The sequence below is a fragment of the Falco naumanni genome, chromosome 10, assembly GCF_017639655.2.
Source record: "Falco naumanni isolate bFalNau1 chromosome 10, bFalNau1.pat, whole genome shotgun sequence".
Taxonomy (NCBI): domain Eukaryota; kingdom Metazoa; phylum Chordata; class Aves; order Falconiformes; family Falconidae; genus Falco; species Falco naumanni.
This window is the reverse complement of record NC_054063.1, coordinates 9,729,789-9,749,002: the sequence shown is the minus strand read 5'-3', so window position 1 is coordinate 9,749,002 and position 19,214 is coordinate 9,729,789. Positions and strand designations below refer to the sequence as shown.

Below are 19,214 nucleotides of genomic sequence, written 5' to 3'. Positions count from 1 at the left end.
TCACTGGTGAGGAATTCAATTCTGGAAAAGGAAACTTACAGTTGAAGAAAAGTTTGGTGTAAACGTAGGTAAAGAGGAGCAGCAAATGGGAGTACAAACTCCTTCCTGAAACACCATGTACACACACTGGGTGTGTGTGTGCACAGCCTGCCTGCCTTACCGTTCTGACACTGCCTTGGGAAAGTCTCTATTACATGAAATAATTCCGTAATTTTTCAAATAAATCCCACAGCATTTAATGATTAAAATAACACAACAGAATGAACAAATGTTTTATTGGCATGTTCATTGTTGTAAACAGCATCTGGCATGAAAAAGTTTACCAAAATCTTTTGATTGTTATAAATTAGGTGGTTTTCCAAAAACTACGGAGAATTGTTCTCTATTGATCTTTATGGACCGAAGCAAAAAATGGCTGTTCTATAGGCTTTGCAATGAAATCATGTTGACTGCATCAGTTTCTGCACCACAACCTGAACTACCAAGTCTGTATGTTGAGGTGTTAAGAGGCTGCCCCAGTATTTGACTACACACAGCTACGGAATAGCTGGGAAAAACAAAATGACTTTCAGTGGGTGGAGAAGATGCGAACTTGTAATAGTCTCAAAAACAAAATGTACAAAAAGTAGCGGAACAAAACAAAAACTTCATTAACAACGGGAAATACAACCCTAACGTACCCAGCATTGTCAAACATAAAATGAATACAAATTTAAATAGGCAACTATACTTCCAAATGTACACAATGAATGTTGATATGTGAAAAGAAATACCATGGTAAATAGCTGGACTGCAGTTCTGTTAAATGGATAGGGCAGATATTATTTACACATTGAACGCAATAAAATAGAGCTGCTCATCGGCTTCCACAAGCTATTAAAAACCAGTTTACCTTACAACAGCACTTCTGCAAAATGAACCGATGCTTGCTTTCTGCAGACACCTCTCAGACTACCTGTCTTATGGAAGAATATTCTAAAACCTTACACTTGCAGCGCTTCCATTTCTTCTTCGATGCTTTGCTGCTGCTTTTCTACATCCGATGTGTTGACATTTACTTCACTCTCTGATGAGGTAATGCGTGTATCAGTGAAACAAACAGAAAAAAGGATTCTTTCATGGCCTTTGCACAGCTTTTATTATTAAGCTATGAGTATCCTGTTTGAGGCTAGTTTCACTAGCTACTATGTGCACACTGTCCTCAAAAATTTCCACTCGTTTCCCCTCCCCGCCCACTTTTTAGTTCTAATCTTTTATTTGCACATCCCTTTTAGCTTTACAGTACATTTGACTATAGTGCACAACATGATTCCAAGTCAAACAGCGACCCAACAGGGCACTGTGCTTCTGGTTGGTAACAGCCCAACCAGTGCTGGTGTCAGCGCTTTACACCTAATGAATGTCCTGCCGTAACGGCACTACACAGTAGTAGTGAACCTTTTTATTTAAAACAAAAAAAAATTCCCCAGGGAAAATGCTATAGCGAGTATCAGTCTTGAGTCAACTCTTTATTTGGTGCTCCATCCAGATAAATTTTTAGTGCTTTTTCTTTACGAGGAGAGTAGGTTACCCGGTGTCCAGTCTTCTGGAGTCTGCTGCTTTCTTTTTTCATCAGTTCATTTCTCTGCTCATCTGTTAATTCCATTAATTCTTCAGTTTTATCCCTAAAACGTAAGCATACGTTACAATTCAGATTAATACAATAACCATAATTGGAGTTCCGTAATTTTTTCACTTGCAGCAGCTTAGTAAAAAACAGCAGAGCACAACACTCCTTACAGATTATTTTCTTCTCCTCCAGAAACTAACAATGTCTAAACCTGCTTTTCTAACAGACACATTCAGTATTCCGAGAGCAGACTCAAGGGCGAGCAGCAAGAACCAAACTGACACTCCTCCATCTAACCTGGTAACTCCTAGTCTGTTCAGCCAGCTGTGACACTGCTCTTTACTTGGTCACATGCCCACAGCTGGAAGCAGCGTGTCAGCCAGCCCCTACCAGGAACTACCGGCTGCTCTTCCCTACCATTTGCTTCAAGGCCAGCCCGTCACCAGCCAACTGTTTCCCCCAAGGTCCGAGTAACCATGAGTAGGAGCAACGTGAGCAATGTCATCTTGAGGTTGCCACACCCACCAAGTTTAGCAGAATTTACAACGTTCAAGCTCTTAGTCCTGAAAGCCCATTGGTCTTCAGGCTACTGCTGCCAGCTGATGAATGTTTGTCACATTTACAACATTTTCATCGTAACATCCTTTTTTCCAAAGCAGCCGTACTAGTTTCTCAAAGAGAGAAACTCAGAAAATAAAGCCCTTGCTCTCTAAAACCTATGACCAGACTCTCACGGACTCCACACGGGATATGGTTCTATTTTAAGAGGTGAAACCCAGACATACACTCAAGCCTAGCAACTAGTTTTGCATTCAGCATCATTTTCAGTGGTTTGGGAGGAAGGACTAAGTAAAAGGGCACGATGTTTGTTTTCTTCAAAAATAAACGTAATTAATAGGTTTTTAGGGAACTGAGGAGCACAAACATTTCAGCTCAATGTTTAAAACTTCCTTTCCTCCAAGACAGCATGAGAGTATTTTTATGCTTCTGTTGATCACATCACCCCTCAAATCTTACACACAGATTTTTCCTCATTATTATACCGTAATAAAATACATACCTATAAAATATTACTGCACCATCATCACAAATGTAGAGAGGCCAGACATTCAATGTAGATACTTTAGGATTCCAGTCCAAGTCTTGGTGAATCTCTAGTATGGAAATGTCACATGGAAACGTTCCTCTACCCTAAAAAGCAGCAATTACTTTGTGAATAAAATAACACTCGTAATTACCCACTCATGCTATTAAGAGATAAAAATAGACAAAATCATACTTACCTTTGCAAATTCTATGTTTTCTAAGGGTATTCCACTTATTTCACTCAGCTGCAAAGTGAAGAAAAATGGTTTAATTTTTCATTTCATTAATAGAGATTTAATACTATTTCACAACATTACGCAATATCATGTAGTCAACAGACCTGCCAAATCTAGAAGTCAATTAAAATACTTGAAGGTCCTCCAACGACCCACAAAGTATTAGTACAAAATTCCAGTGACAAGGTACAAATTCTTACATTTCTGAAGTTACTCGTGTGTCACAAGTGACACTTGCTGAGATAATATTTTACCACACTTCTCAACAGTGAAGGAGTGACAGAATAAAGTTCACAGAAACAATTAATTAATAACATCCAATACACAGAGACCAAGTGCCTGATGTTAAACCCTCAGGTCCCTCAGCAGCCTCCCTGTATGAAATGCAAGCCATCATCCAGGCAACCTGGGAGCAAGCAAAGCCGTAAAACACGCACAACTACAACCCATCTCCGTACACCTGCACTTCCAACCGTAACAACCCCACAATTCCCACACGAGCACCACCGGCTGCTCCTGCCGCTGCCCCTGGTGCACAGCACGTACCACCCGCCCCCTAGTCCCCTACTGCTGCTGCCCAGCCCAGGCCCAGCGCCCATCACAGCGTCACCCAGCTGTGCCTGTGGTGGAGCCCCCGCTCCGCTGAGCCGTCCCACGGCGCACACCAGTGCACCGCTGCCTCGCCGTAACTCCAGTGCAGGCTGCAGTCTCACCTCCGTGGCGATGCAGACACGTAACTGTGACTTGTGTTTATCTCCGGCCGCTTATTTTCCAAAAACTGAAAGGGATCTCCTCTCTAAGATTCTTGCCTCATTCAAATCCAGTGTTAAAACAGACATGTTTAAATTAAACTTGATGGTGAGAAAAGACTTAACTGTCAGTGTAGTTTTCTAACTACTATAAATAAACACTGATTTATAAATCTATAAACACTACATAATCTATATAAATCTATAAACACTATAAACCAAAAGCCAGACAAATTCTGAAATGTATTAGCCCCACAGTCTGCTCATAAAATGTGTCTGAAAGAGCTGGCTGAACACATCTGTTAATACACGTGTCAAAATCAAGTTTCTCTTATTACTGGTGGGAGTATAAATATAAAAGTCTCTCAGAGAACACTGCTAAAATTGCTCCCTGCACGTTAATTCTTCAGACAACAAGAGCAGTGAGCTCCTTCCTCAGATAGACGTGAAGAGGAAATCCTGAAGACCACATGCAAGAACCCGTAGTCATGACCTCATTTCTACCTCAAGAATACAAGAAACCCATCTGTAGCTTCATCTCTGCATATATGCACATCCAAGGCTGTTACGTCCCATGGGAGCGAACAACGTTCCTCTTCCCAGCCTACGAAGTAACCCCTAACTTACACATGCCGAGTGTTTTAGTAAGGTAAGATTTTGGCAGACTTCGACTCACAGCAGGATTTTCACTGGCCTCAACACCCAAGGCAGCCTTCTTACAGCTGCGTATTGCCACACAGAACTAACCATTTCTTTACGAGTGGGACACAGTGATACATGAATTAATAACACAGTCTCAACACGAGGCACAATTCCACTCTAGATTTCTGCTAGGATGGCACACGTCTGCTTACCTGTCAGAGGGTTCTGGCCTTCAGGAAAAAAAACCCCAAACCACCAACACACCAAAGCTGTATTTCTTTCCACCCAAAATATAGTTCACTCTACTTGGTACAGTTACACTCTCCCTGAGCAACAGCTCTCAAGTTCACGTATGAAGAGGCTGAAAGGTTTGGTACTTACGAACACCAAAATACTGGCTTGAAAAAACAAAGTGAAAATAGTTTAGCTTGTCTTTCATAAGTGTTTTTCAAGGATACGGGGCACAGGTAAAATTATGCTTCTTAAACTTCAAGATATGACTTTTTTTTGCATGCATTCAGCTAAATACTTGGATACCAGACTGTTATATGAAACTCATAAGTAAAGCTAATAATTCACATGGCTTTGGTAATAGTATGGGACAAGTTCTCAGTTCCTGGGAAGAAAAATAATCACTACACAACACGATTTTTGTAGCTATGAGATCTCTGTGCTTCCCAACATAGGACAGCAATAAAGCTCTTAGATACCATAGGAAACTTGCATCATGTTACATGTTTTACCTTCTCCTTTAATTCCTCAACACTGCTACTTTCTAGTACTACTTCCTGGAAAGAATCCAGTTTCATCTCTGATGGCCTCCACCGTCTTGATAAAACAGCAAGTTGGGACATCGATTTCATCTTTTCTACTCCTAGGAAAGAAAGAGAAATTTATTATATTACCATCAGAAAAGATCCTATTTAAAATTAAGGATTTTCCATGGCATAAACACACTGAAATAGGGAAGACTGCACTACATAAACATCCACAAACTAAGTAACTCAGTAAATGTGATGCAAGTAGTCCACTATTTAAAAAAAAAAAAAAAGCAAGGGAGGGAACAACCAAAGGACCAAGATTTAGTTCAACTTTTCTTTGTTATCAACTCCTTTCAAGGACTTTCTCATAGGCAGCATCTCTCAGAAGCCATGCCATTTATTATTCTTTAGGGCACATTTTTCCACCACCCCCAGCTCAGTTATACATACAGTATCTATCCACCTCCAGATCTTGTACTCGTGTAAGACCTTCCTCCGCAATCTGGTCTTTATTCATGCACTTCTCTCCCTCTAACAAAATAAACTTTCCATGTTTGACTTCACGATTTCACACACTAACTACACACCTGTTACCAAAGCCTGCTTTACACCTGCTATCCTGAGGAGTTCTAGTACGTGCTGCCTCCAGCTTTTTTGTAATTGTTTCAGGTAACAGAGCTTTCTCTAGCTGACAAGGTAATACTGTTAGGGTTAAAATCAGATAATCTGAAGTGATATCAAAGGGCTGATTTTTTTTTTTATTTTAAACCAGTCTATAATTCTGTAATTTAGCATGCAGAACTTGTGGCTTAAACATTTACGTCTACCATTACATGCTTGATTTGCACAGAATGACCACCACTGTTTAAGCTTCTCCCTTCTACAGTCTTGCCTATGACTACGTTTGTGCCACCTTTCAACACCAAGCTATTGTCTGAAATAAAGATACAGCCACCTAACACTGCCTGGCATTTATTTCCAATCTGAAGCAGTTAGCTAAGTTTTCTTCAGAGAATAACCAATTTAAATATGTCTGCAACAATGTGATGTAAAGCTGCTATGCTAAGAAACTGGACTGTAAATTATTCTAAGCTGATTATTTACCTGCCTAACCTTTTCAGTGTTTAGGTGAAGAAGATGAAAGCCACGGTGATGGTGGAAGGTCTTACGAACACTGACTTAAAGCAGTTGCCTTTACACTCTTCCAAAACCTCTCTGGTAGCAGTGAGTAACAAGACTTAATTTTCACAGAATATAGTGGGATCTAGCTGCATCTTCTACAACTGGATTAAAGCAGCACCTTTGGGGCAGAGCTAGACAGTGACACAGAACATTACAGAATACTGGGAAGCCTACTCTATAATATGGCATGGCTGTGAACTAGGTGGGCTGCAGCGAACTAAACAGAGGTACCTCCAAAACCTACTTGCTACAGAAATTAATCTAAAACTAACCCCAAAAATATTTAAAACCGTGAAGTTTTAACTGAAGTGTGAGCTGATACTTATGTCTATAGGCATCTACAGGCCTCCTGAACTTCCCATGTTAATTTCAAATTTTGGTACTTATGATGTCACAACTTCGTTAAAAATATAAAATACCAGGATTGAACACAGCTCCAAAATACTGGATTAACAGCTGAATGAGACTTCTTAAACCAAGCATGCTGTCTGACCAGCTGTGCTGATTTAAAAACAAATTATATACCCATTACCTGTATATATATACACACGTATTTTTTGGCTAACTACAAACATCACCAATACCAGTCCAAAAATTAAATACAAATAAAAGTGTAACATACAGGCATTCCTACAGCTTTTATGTACAATGGAAACAGACATGTGCAAAAAGCCGCCTACGTACTACACTATGTCCAAAAGTTTCCAATAAACCTACAAAAGAGCACTGCAATTAGACCTTCAGCACATCGCAGCCACAGGAAATCTGCGCTTGCACAATCCCCCCATCTTCATGCAGAGCTTTTATTATTTTTAATTCTTTTTGTTCTATTTTTTTAATAAAATGCTATTAAAACGTCAGTAACAGTCTTCAAAAAAAAGGAAAAAGCTAAAATACAATTTCCAGTGTTTTCTAAATAAAAACCCCCAAAATCTCTGACATTATCTTTGCTTTCCCTTGACACTGCATCATTACCATCAAGTATTTCTAGGAAGACCTCCCAATTGCTTGAAATATTGATATCTTCTTCATAGATATGATAATCCAGAAACACAGTGCCTGGGTTCTTCCAGGTTTTTTTTCGAAGGCGAAACCTGTAGATACATCATGAAGAAAACCAAGTTTTTATCTGCTAGTAAAACCACTGCCAGAGATCAAAACTGAGTATTTTCTGACAAAACTGAACTACAACTCATTTATGCAAGGTTTGGTTCGGTTTATCAGGAATTCCTTTAACATTCTGAAATAGTCCTGACAGCAAGGTATCCACACTGGTTCCTAGTGCCAAATCATTCATAAACACAAGGAAAACACGGCTGTTTGATGGCTGTTCTGTACAAGAAATGTGTAGGGATTTAAAGGAAGAAAACAGTTTCCTACCTGGGACAAGAAAATAGGATATTTTCAGACACTTCTGAAAATTTTGCAGCTCTGCTCCGCCCCCCCTCCCCCCCCCCCCTTTTTTTTTTTTTGGGGGGGGGGGGAAGGGGGAGAGGTGGAGGTTTAGAAGAGCATTGGTGTCTGATTGCTGTACTTAGCTCTACTGCATCAATCCAGTCACAATACAAAAGCTCGAGCTTTGATTTAGATACAGAGGTAAATAAAGGTACAAAAACCTAGAACGTGATTGAAAAATAAGCACATGAAACTTCAACTGTAGTGGTTTCTCCACACACAAAAGCAGGCATAAATTTTGTGAAATGCCCCATGACTATAGGGCACTAGAGAACATAACCCAAGCACGGCAGTCAAAAATCCTTGAACCCAGTCAGGGTGAGGAAAGGAGAAAAACTTGTTCAGGTTTAGGTTTCCACTCCATTTCCCAACAGAGAAAGGCCAAGACTTGTGCTCCAGTGTTTTGCTCCAGCTTGATTTGAGGCATACGCCAAGGCTCTACAGCTTGCTTACCACATCTTACAGGTTTTTCTTAATTCCGGTGGATACAGTGTCAGCTGTTCCACAGTGAATACCACACTGATGTAACCAGCAGTAGGGAGGGTGTGCAATCAAGGCCCCAAAGCGCGCTCAGCCTTGAGAGCAGATGACGGGTAAAGGGACTGGCTTAGTGCTGTACGCGCCCCCCACGGTAACGCACAAGGCAGCTGCTGCAGTGACCTGCGCTGGGCCCGCACCCACATGGACATCTTACTTCTGTGCTGGGCCTGCCGCTGCGTTTAAAAAACATGTAGATGCGGTCCTTGAGGACACGGGTTAGTGATGGACTTGGTAGTCCTGGGTTAACAGTTGGTCTTGAGGATCTCAAAGGTCTTTTCCAACCTAAATGATTCTATGATCTAGAGAGAAGGTGGCTTTTTTGTGAACCGATTTCCTTAACGCTCTCCTTTCTGAAGAAGAGAAAAATACTTCTCAGATCTAAAGCCATAGACATGTTGCATACAGGCAATTACATGTCAATATTATTCTCCGTATTATCCTACATGAAAGCCAAGAACTGCTAAACTAATGTTTGGATTCACAATGTCTTTCAGTGCCACAGTAACTTACTTCTGCTCCTTTCATAAACCCCTTTCTCCACAAGAGGCAGAAAACCCACATTTTGAAGTAACACTTAGTTCAAGTAACTTGAACAGCCTGCAGCCTCTTTACCTGTCAATTGTCAAGTCTAGGCCACACTGTTCTCGAAGCTGAGGAAGCAGCTCCTCTTTTGACTGTCGGACAGTCATTCCTTTAGCAAAAACTGCATCTAGAAGAAACTTGCATGGCTGTGAACATACATAGAAAGTGGTTAAAGACAAATTTTTTGAACAGAAGAAAGCATATTTGCCTACTGTTCATGTTTTGTGATCAGTCCCATTCATCTAGCAAAATGACCATTAGAAGAATGCTTTTCATGAACAAGGTAGGCAATTAACTGATTAAAATTAGGTTTAACGAATCTGTGTAGTAGCAGCCCTCTGACAGGTCGTTCAAGTACTGTGAATGCCACCGCAGAAATGGTGTCTTGTGTCTGCGCTACTAATTGCTACCATTACATTAACATTCTAAAGAATCTGAAAGAAGCTTTTAGATTAAATAAGCCACATGATAATAAAAAAGCCACTTTCTTGGCTTTCACTGGTCATATAGACCAGAACTCCATGACTCCACTGAAGTTACTTTTAAATTTATCTTTATTCCCTGCTTTATCAGTTCAGCTTCAGACTCTTACCATTATCCATTACTAATACGTATTCTGCAGTTTGGTCTAAAAAATAAAATCAGAAATTAAGGTTCATGTCCCAAAAGATGTAACAAGGATGTGAGCTGCATTATTGCAAGGGAGGCATTTTTGTTCCACGCTTGTCTTATGCAGAAGAGGACTGTTCTCCAGCTAACCATTCTGATAAGCACTGTCTGCAGTGCACAAAATGCAACAAATTATATCACTACAATATTACTGAAAACTGCAGCCGTGAGTGGAACAAGTTTCTTATTTGGAAAGAATTCTACATGACAAAAAAGAAACAATTATTTTCTTTTGTACTCTATTTACACCGCAGAAGTGGAGACACTTCAGAGAAATAACGTAGATCACATTCCAATTGTATACTTGGAACAAAATAAGCAGAAATAATCTCATGTTCCCTTTCTAAAGCCAAGAGAACTTAAAGGAAAATGCAGAGAAAAGAGGATTTCCTTTTTACCCCCCAAGATTTCAGAGAAAAAACTCCGCCCAAGGCACATACTAATGTTTTCATGAATCACTCTTGAAACATTCAACACCTTACCTCTGGCTCATTTACCAAAAGCTGATAGACTTTGACTCTGTATTCACCCTTCTTAAGAGCTCTTCCAAGTCTAATAGTTATCTAGAAGGAAAAAGGAGTATCTGTTAGAACTGACACCAAAATCAGAATTATATTTTCTAACACACTACCAAAACCAATGTAATTATTTCACTTGGCAAGTTGTAAAATATGTTCTTAAGTTTGCCTGTATTGTAACAATACTTTTTTAATGACTCAAAGTAACTTCTGAATAACCTTATTGTCATCAGAAAATGATGAAAGTGTCTCATTCAGCCGAACACTCTCGAACTCTTGATTGCTGGCGTAGACTCTAAAGACTTTGAAGTGAGAAGACGGAACTCCAACAAAAGGCTCCAAATGTTGCTTGAAGGCAGACAGTGTAATTCTTTTATCAACATGCACCATCAGCCCTAAGCAAAAATAAAGAAATAAATGGCATGAAAAACTGCACTATCAAAAAAACCCTCACTCTAGAATATTATTCCCATGTATTCACAGTTATCACTTGTAGTAAAACGCAACTGAAGAGTCAGAGTTATAGTTAACGGCCACATTTACATTTTATCTGAAGCTCTACTCTAACCTCTAAGAGCTTTGCTATATGTGCCCCCCCTGCCCCTGGAGTACTGCGTGTGTCCAGTTCTGGGGCCCCCAACATAAGGACATGGACCTGCTGGAGCGAGCCCAGAGGGCTGGAGCAGCTCTCCCACGAAGACGGGCTGGGGGAGCTGGCGTTGTTCAGCCTGGAGAGGAGAGACCTTACAGCCGCCTTCCAGCACCTAAAGGGGCCTCCAAGAAAGCTGGAGAGGGACTTTTTACAAGGGCATGTAGTGATAGGACAAGGGGGAATGGCTTTAAGCTGAAAGGGGGCAGGTTTAGATTAGGGATTAGGAAGAAATTCTTCACTGTGAGGGTGGTGAGACACTGGGACAGGTCGGTTGGAACAAGATGATCTTTAAGGTCCCTTCCAACCCAAACCACTTCATGACTTTATGATTTTAAACATTTATGGGCAGATGCTCCTGGAAGACATAGCAGTTCCAAACGGCCCTATTTCTCAGTCAGTGAAGTAGTGGAGTAAAGCAGCACCTTCTCCATTCAGTAGACAATAAATGGAGAATCAGGTGGAACATTTGCAGATAATTCGCCAACAGGTTTTCCTTGCCTCAAGGAAGAGACAGGAGGTGCTTCTGAGTTGGGGCTAGCCAGGCACATGCCACCCAAACCTTTTTATTTTTCCTCCTAGCTTTCAGGATTAAAAAGTTTCGTTAATTGTGTTCTGGAAAGCCACAGGACATCAAAAGGCACGCTCGAATCTACATTAAGGGACTTTTTAATAGAGTAATTCTGTGATTAAGGAAAAGCCACTGCAGTAGTATGAAATTCTGGAAAGTAAAGTAAATAGTTTATCTTTAGAAATTGTGTTTCTTGATATATGCAACTTGGACTACACTACAAACAACAGTATGATTATATCGTGTTATGACTCATTAAAACAAAAAATGTTATTCAGAATATTTAACTGAACAAGTTATTTGAATTATAAATCCGTTCATGATGTCCTACTAAAAATGCATAAAAGCTTTCTCCTCAGGATAATAATTTACACAGTGTACTATGAAAGCATCAAAATTACTGTAAACAAATAACTCCTGCATACAACTAGTCCTACAAAAAAAACCAGGAAAAAATTCAAGTAGTTCTAGATTAGCCCCAAAGACAGATCCTCCCAGGCTAAAAGAATAATTTTATTAAAATTTTAGTAGCTGAAATTAAACTTCTCTGTGGTTTTAAAAATGAAAATGTTTGTTCCAAAAAAACCAAACAACAAAACAACCAAAAACCACCAAAAAAAATTTCGCTCTTTACCCATTATTAGTACAGCAGGATTTCCTGATTGGTAGGAAAATCTTTGCCTTTCAAAATATTTATCTTATATCCTGCTATTCTTTATTTATTCTTCTGTTGGTTATCAAACAGGTACTGTTCACTGATTAAATGATTTATCTTTATGGCAATTCATATACTACTTAAGACGCTTACACTCAACTGTTCAGGTATTTTCATGTCAGCCATGCACTTCATTGTACCGATTTGTACCTCAGTCAATGGAAAGCAAGTCTACTGGACTAAATGATCAATATCAAGTGCACGTGGATTTTATTTACAATCAGATGACTAGAAGTCTTCAGGTTAATCTAAATGTTAACAGAATTACTGCTCTGCGAACCATGGTAAATAACGGCGTTCTGAAAGAGGTAAACTAATCACCATCAGCAGACACAACTATTTTCCTTTCACTGGAAGACACCTCAGCCTGCCCTTCAGCAAACGCTTTCAATATAAGGAAATGGATGTATCCCAGAGATAGCTTTTCATTTTCTTAAAAACAAAAAAGCAAGACACTGTTCAAATTATGTAGTCCCTTATTCCCACACCACATCCCATCTCTGGACTTCCATTAGCTCTTATTTGAATACAATCAAGTTTTTCAACACTGTCACTAGACTTTTTAACACAACATATGAATTAAATAGAAATAAAAGCTGGATTATTTTAAGGCACTTAAAAAAGAACACCTACATTTTTGCCCTTCTCCTGAACCTTCATCTGCAGTGTAGGGTTCCGACTTAAAGTACATATATTGTGCTTCTCCTCTGCTCTTGCCACTTTCATCGTATTCACTATCTGTTCCAGAATCTTCTTCTGCTGTGTCCCAGGTTTCTTTCTTCCCCTGATGTGCTTTTGATCGCCTACTACTTGTGATACTGTGAGAATCAAGTCCATTAGCCAAGGGAATTGGGGCATTGTCCACATTGCATAAAGTATCACTGCTATGACTTGAACTGAGGATATCACTGTCCACCGAACTTGTACTCCTGTCGTTATTTACATCTGAATCTGACCGTTCCTCAGACTGAAGATTTTCTGGATCGGAAATCTGAATTTGGTTTTCAAGTTCTCTGTTTTCTGCTGAAGCTGAAGAGTCTATTTCATTTAAAGGTGACTCAATGTTTTCAAAATCACTGGCTTCTGTGCTTTTGCTGCTGTCTCCATTATCTCCCTCCTGCTGCTGCTGCAGCGACAGGCTTTTAAGTTTTTCAGTGCTTTCTTCCAGAATTGCCTCTACAGATTTCATATTTACTACAGGTCCTTTAACTCTTTCACAGGCTTCATCCAAGTTGCCTGAATCTCCACTAGACTTCTGATAAACTGCTCTTCTAAACTGAGATCCAGGTGATTGCTCTGGTAGTGAAACATACAGTCTGATTGTATTTGCATGACGATCCAAAAGTTTCCATAAATGAGAATCTGTATATGCCACATGACGATCTGAAGACTCTGAGCTTTCAATAAATACCTGAATACAAAAATAACAGGTTTATCATGTAGTGTTATTTTAAATAAAAGTGACAATAGCAAACACAAAGGATTAAGCACACATTAGAAATTATGTCACTAAACCCATCGCTTTTTATAAAAAAATTAAAATACATGTTTAGAAAAGGACAGACTCAGGAGTCTGCAGTTTAATAACAATTTCACTTTTCCTTACTTTACTAATCATGTTAAGATCAAAGTGAACTGTAGCCAGAGTGACGAGCTGCAACAGACAATTATGTTGAGAAGCAGATTAATGTATCACTTCATGTGCACCCTACACCTCTACGCTAACAGTAGTTACAGCAGTAACGCGCCCCACAGCTACAGTTGCCTGTCTATTTTCTAGCATCCTAAATAAGAAATCTTTAAATGTATACATGGGTAAGCAATAGCATAAATTAGACCTCAAGGGAACGAATTTCTTTCCCCCCTTTGTCAAAGGCCACTGTGTTGCAGTGACAACGTGAACGGGCTTGAAGCAACTGAGTAACAGGTCAATGCCATTGTTTTGCTCAGCTATAAGCCATCAAAGCCTTCGCTAATCTTCCCTCGTGAAGGATAACGTGTTCTTGAGCTTACATTTCAGAGACAGGCGTGTAAAAGGTGCTTAAAGATGTGGTATTACTACTGTAGTAAAAAGGGCATTTTTTTGTTATGTTCCAGATGTTAAGTACCAAGTTACTCCTTTTCTGAATGCATTACACAAGTACTTACAGAAACATTATTAGAAGTCTTTTTGGAAAACCAATATAAGTTTGGCTAGGGGGAATTTACATAGTAAAAGTTACTGAATTTAAGACAAAAACCCACCAAAAACCTGCTCTTAGTTTTGACATTTGTTTTTTTAATAACTTTAATACTGAGAGTAGGCACAGCTGTTTGGAAGGTTTAAAAAACAATTAGGCAGGTTCCACAGTCATATGCCAACCTTTGTTCCCTAAGAAGGGTTGGCTTAAAAGTCTTCATTGCAAGACTGTTAACCTCACCACCATTTGAACCACTGAGTATCAACCAGATGTCTGACTCTGAATCTGCTTTACCTTGTTATGTGCACTTGGTTTCATACATACTATGTATGATATATCACATATATAGTATATATCTCTCCCACATATAGTATTCATGCGCACCACAGTATTTTCTAGTTAAAAACCCCCACAGAGTAGACAGTGAAATACATGACAAGTATCCATTACAAATTCTATGCAGACATACATACCTTTCACAAAAAAGTCTACAAATACATGAAACGAACAATTTAAAAACCAGAGCATGTACCTTGTTGCTTCTAAAAAAGCCTTCAGCTTTCAGCGTTTTGCTGGAAACGTTCAGAAGACGCAAGTCATTGTAGCAACGTTCTAACACTACCCGCATTGTTTCAGCGGGCAGGTGGGTAGCCTTAAAATAAGACATTGACAGTAAGGTTAACATGCACATTATACATTATTGAAAATACTGGAACAAGTATTTAATTTTTAAAGATCATTCATAGAGAAAGGAGAACATTTGCTTATTGACTTATAAATCACAAAAGAAACGTGGGGGAAAACCTCTCAGACCTGCTCAGTCCCTGCTCCTTTCCTCCATCCTTTGATATGTAGCAAATTTTAGTTTTTCCAAAAGGTTAGCAGACTGAAATGGTTTGGCTTTGCACAGAACTGGTAAATTGTTAATGACCAGTAATAAAAGGAATTGGTCTTTTTATTTAGGGTATGAAACTACTGAATATAAAAAAAATATTCTTGAGCATCAAGTTTTGCACACTGTTCACTTAGACTGAATTCAAATAACTGAAATCGTATTTCATAACAAATACTACAAAGTTACACCAACCACTGAACTATTTTAGACAGAACTGAGTAAAAATTTTTCTTCCAATTCAATGGAAGCAGTAACATTTGCATGGTTTGAGACCATGTAAAAATCAATCTGTATCTTAATAAGAAGTGGCTACCGGGAAGAAAAGGAGGGCTTGTAGGGAGAACGTGGACAGCTTTGGATGTTAAATTTCAATTACTGAAGCCAATGGGGGAAGTTACGTATTGGTTCAGTTATACAGTAGTAGTTTGCTAGTTGTGCCACTGACTGGACCTTCAGTGCGCTGGTTCAACTTTTTGGTAAGCTAGTAAGCAACATGGCCAGAGAGAGGCTAGGCTTGTGCGAAAGCCAGCGCAGAACTCTGGATGGAAGCAAAAAGCAGATCGCTGCTTGCAGCAGCAGCCAGATGAGCTCAGCCTAACCCTACTGGACAGGACACACAGTATGAACTACAAAAGGTGCAGGTACTTGCTTTAGATATTTAAATTATGATACATTTTCACAGTCAGAATGACTGAAACTGTAATACAAATCCTTAACAACTGTAAATTACCTTTGAAATCAGCTGTTTAAATTCTGAAACTGTTTGATTCAAATAAGCTCGTACACTAATTGGCGGAGCAACAGATTCAGTCTTCAGGTCAACTACATGAACCTTTACCATGACCTCTGTGGAAGAGGAAAAAGAAAACAAAATCACTTTTTTTATATATATATACACACATATATATATACACACACACACACACACATATATATATGAAAAAGAGAATTTAACAGGCAAAGAAAACACATGTACACTTGTCTGATGCATTAAGGGGTTGTACTAAAACCACATACACAGTAATGAATTTGTGCAATTTCAGAATTTCATTTCCAGACTAACTGTAATGCCAAAATGGCAAAAATGTTCCAGTCTGACAAATTTTAGAGTACCTTAGAACTGCTTCAATTAGAAACAAGTTGACAACACAGCACAGTATGTAGTTCTGAGTATTGACTTTGTGAAATTTAGTACAAAGTTTTTCTTCTTTCCTACATCATGACAAAGTTCTATGTTTTACAAGTTTTTACAGATTTTATTTTCACGTCTTCACGCAATACAGAATTTTAGTCTATCCTTGTCTCTACATAACTACGTGTCTTACCGCCAGGTTTATAGCACTGGAATATTTGGTCAGGTCTTCTTGTTTCCAACAGTAAGTCAAACATGTACGTTGATTTGACACCTCCAAGTAATAAACCCATTGGTGTATCCTCTTCTCCTTCATAAGATCGTTCCAAGTAGTCATGAAACTCATCATATTTGACAAGACGGCAGCAATCCAAAGGAACAGCCTCTTCTAACTCCATTAGCTGAATCATGCACACACAAGAAACCCACCCCAAAACATTTAATCATCGATTACTTGTGAGTTTAGTTTTCCCCTTTGTAAGCTAAAAATATCACTGTACGTGTACATCCAGGAATCCTTTGAATTCACAGATTTCAATTTGGTTTTAGAAAAAACATACACATACATTATAAATATATATACACGCATTTAACATATATACATGTTTTTAAAAACAGAAGAGAAGCCTGCATCAAAACACAGAGAAGAGGGAATGAAGACAGGTCCCAGAAGCATATTCAGAGGAATACACTGCTTATCAGTTACACCAAACGGCACCTTAGAGACCTGAGGAAGCCACACGGGCTAATTATCTTCTGTGCATCTCAAGGAGATGTTAACACATTCCAAAGCTGTAACTGCCTTGCTGGTACTCTGCCAGCCAGACACATATGGCAAGAACTAAAGAGTACAAGTAGGTAAGCAAGAATAGATGTCTTCAGCTACTACCTGTTTGTGGAAGGCAAAGATTGACAGATGCTTCGGTGCTCGCTGATGTTACTGTATTAACTATGCAGGAAGTTTCTTGAAAGACTTCTCTTATTACATATTTAATACAACATTTTTACCGCAATACAAATGTAAATCTTCAGAATGATTTCAACTTACTGAGGTTGAGTCTAACAGAGCTCTCACTGTCTGATGTTAAAATAAGGGTACGTAAAATCATACTGCCTTTTAAAAGGACAGGCTATGTAATTCCAATCAGAAATAATCTGATGGCTATTAACAGAAAACTCAGTCAAATAATTACCAACTAGACCATCTCTTAAAAAAACCCAAAAAACCAAAAAAACCCCAACCACCCCAAACAAACAACACACAAGAAACCCCACAGCATTCGAAATTTAAAAACTGAAGATGCAAAGGCAGAAAAAGTTACATCTAACCATTCAGACTAGACTATGACACACAGCATACCTTGTACGCTATTTCCACAGCTTCCTGCAGTGTCCTGTCCTTATGAACCTCTAATTTGTTCTCCATCATTATTTGTTTTGTAGGATGCATGCAGAACAATTTAATCTATGAAATACAAAAGGAAGAAAAACGATCATGAAGGTATTTGCAAATTCCTTTCATATTAGAGTACGTTTAAATGTACAACCCTATATTCAAACCATCATATAAAAATACATCTTTAGTTCTACTTCAGCTATAGGACAGTTTTCTTTCAGCTGGTTACACAACTGTAGACTGAAAACATCAAAGGCTCAACAGATAACATTAATGTGTATCTGTATCATCTTTCTGCCAGCTAGGATACAACGCCTATAACCATATTTTATATGTATAACCATTATAATGCATAAATTCTAGGCACCGTGCAAACTGTCCAAACCAAAATGCACACAGGAGCAATGAATGTGAAATTCCTTTTTCCATATACAGTTACGTATTTTGCAACCACAGAGAACCTTCTAATAAAACAATCACTTGATTCATAGGTAGACAGCTGACTGTCGTGCTTGTAAATCACAGATACCCTATTTTATTTGTTACTATTGAATCTATGATTGGAAAAAAGATTCCACTATTTCTGCCAAATAATTATTTTGAATCAGTTTAAGAAACATCATTTCACAACGCAAAGCATCACTATATGACAAGATTTAACAGTACGAAGCACCTAACATACAGCGTTACATATACTTTGGAAAGCATTTAGCTGAAATAAAGTCATGTCAGATTAATTAGTTTTGTTTTGGTTTTAATATCAATTGAAATTCACACAGAAGACATGAACTCAACAAAAATCTCTGCTAACAGATGCCTCCACTGTGTACAGGCTTCCAATAGGCGTATACTTACTTTAGAAGAATTATTAATATAAATAAACTTATCACAAAAGAGTCCCTGTATCGTAGTAAAAAATTACTATTTACTGTAGAAACTTTTCATACTAGAAATGTATCATTACATCAATCAACACAAACTCTAACCTTGCAAGTGTTGCGCTCAATTTCACGTTGCCTCTTTTCTTGTTCTTCTAATTCTCTCTCTTTCTGTACCAGTTGTTTAATATGCTCTGGATACTCATGTGCCTCAAGAAACTCTGCCGGAAAAAACAAAGCAATAATTTTTCGAAATACATTTTTCCACAGTGGGCAACATCTTCAGGGTTATGGGTATATTTAGCAGTTCTCTTTCCTGCCTTCTTCCTTGTTTCTTCTTTACCCGTATTTCCCCCTATACCATGACATGTTCTATTTATCTTGATTTACACAAAATCAGAAAGTCAGCCTTTTATTCCCCCTAATTACACAGCAGCGTCGCAAGAAAACGCTATTAGCACAAGATTAAGATTCCAGTATCAGTAAGGGAAGCTTTGCTGCTGTAAAGAGATACACTAACTGATAACAGCACTTGAGCCTGGTTTTAAAAGAAAGGCAAATTCTGTTCTAAAAAGTGAACCAGCTAATAAAAGTCACAAGATACCATCTATATAAAGATAAAAACAAATATTGCACTTAATACAGATTAGTGTACTTCACGAGATTTTGTTTCATAAAGAGAAACAAAAACAGAACATGCAATACTTCATCAAGTTGGTTTTTTTAAATAAAATTAACTATTGCAAATACAGTAGTCTTCCAATCCTGG

The 19,214-nt window shown here is 38.6% G+C and overlaps 1 protein-coding gene across 4 annotated transcripts in view; it reads right to left on the bottom strand.

The window, feature by feature from the left end:
* Positions 1–258: 258 nt before the first annotated feature.
* Positions 259–19,214, bottom strand: part of USP47 (ubiquitin specific peptidase 47) — a 56,517-nt gene continuing 37,561 nt past the window's right edge. For all 4 annotated transcript variants that reach the window (XM_040609751.1, XM_040609749.1, XM_040609750.1 and 1 more), the window contains 14 exons: positions 18,554–18,666; positions 17,532–17,636; positions 16,365–16,572; positions 15,770–15,885; positions 14,677–14,796; positions 12,598–13,375; positions 10,249–10,424; positions 9,994–10,074; positions 8,873–8,988; positions 7,241–7,359; positions 5,066–5,196; positions 2,893–2,940; positions 2,670–2,800; positions 259–1,664 (listed from right to left, as the gene is read on the bottom strand). In XM_040609751.1, the coding sequence (XP_040465685.1) occupies positions 1,490–1,664; positions 2,670–2,800; positions 2,893–2,940; positions 5,066–5,196; positions 7,241–7,359; positions 8,873–8,988; positions 9,994–10,074; positions 10,249–10,424; positions 12,598–13,375; positions 14,677–14,796; positions 15,770–15,885; positions 16,365–16,572; positions 17,532–17,636; positions 18,554–18,666 (2,417 nt within the window). In that variant the 3' untranslated portion in view covers positions 259–1,489. The remainder of the gene's footprint in view (positions 1,665–2,669; positions 2,801–2,892; positions 2,941–5,065; positions 5,197–7,240; positions 7,360–8,872; positions 8,989–9,993; positions 10,075–10,248; positions 10,425–12,597; positions 13,376–14,676; positions 14,797–15,769; positions 15,886–16,364; positions 16,573–17,531; positions 17,637–18,553; positions 18,667–19,214) is intronic.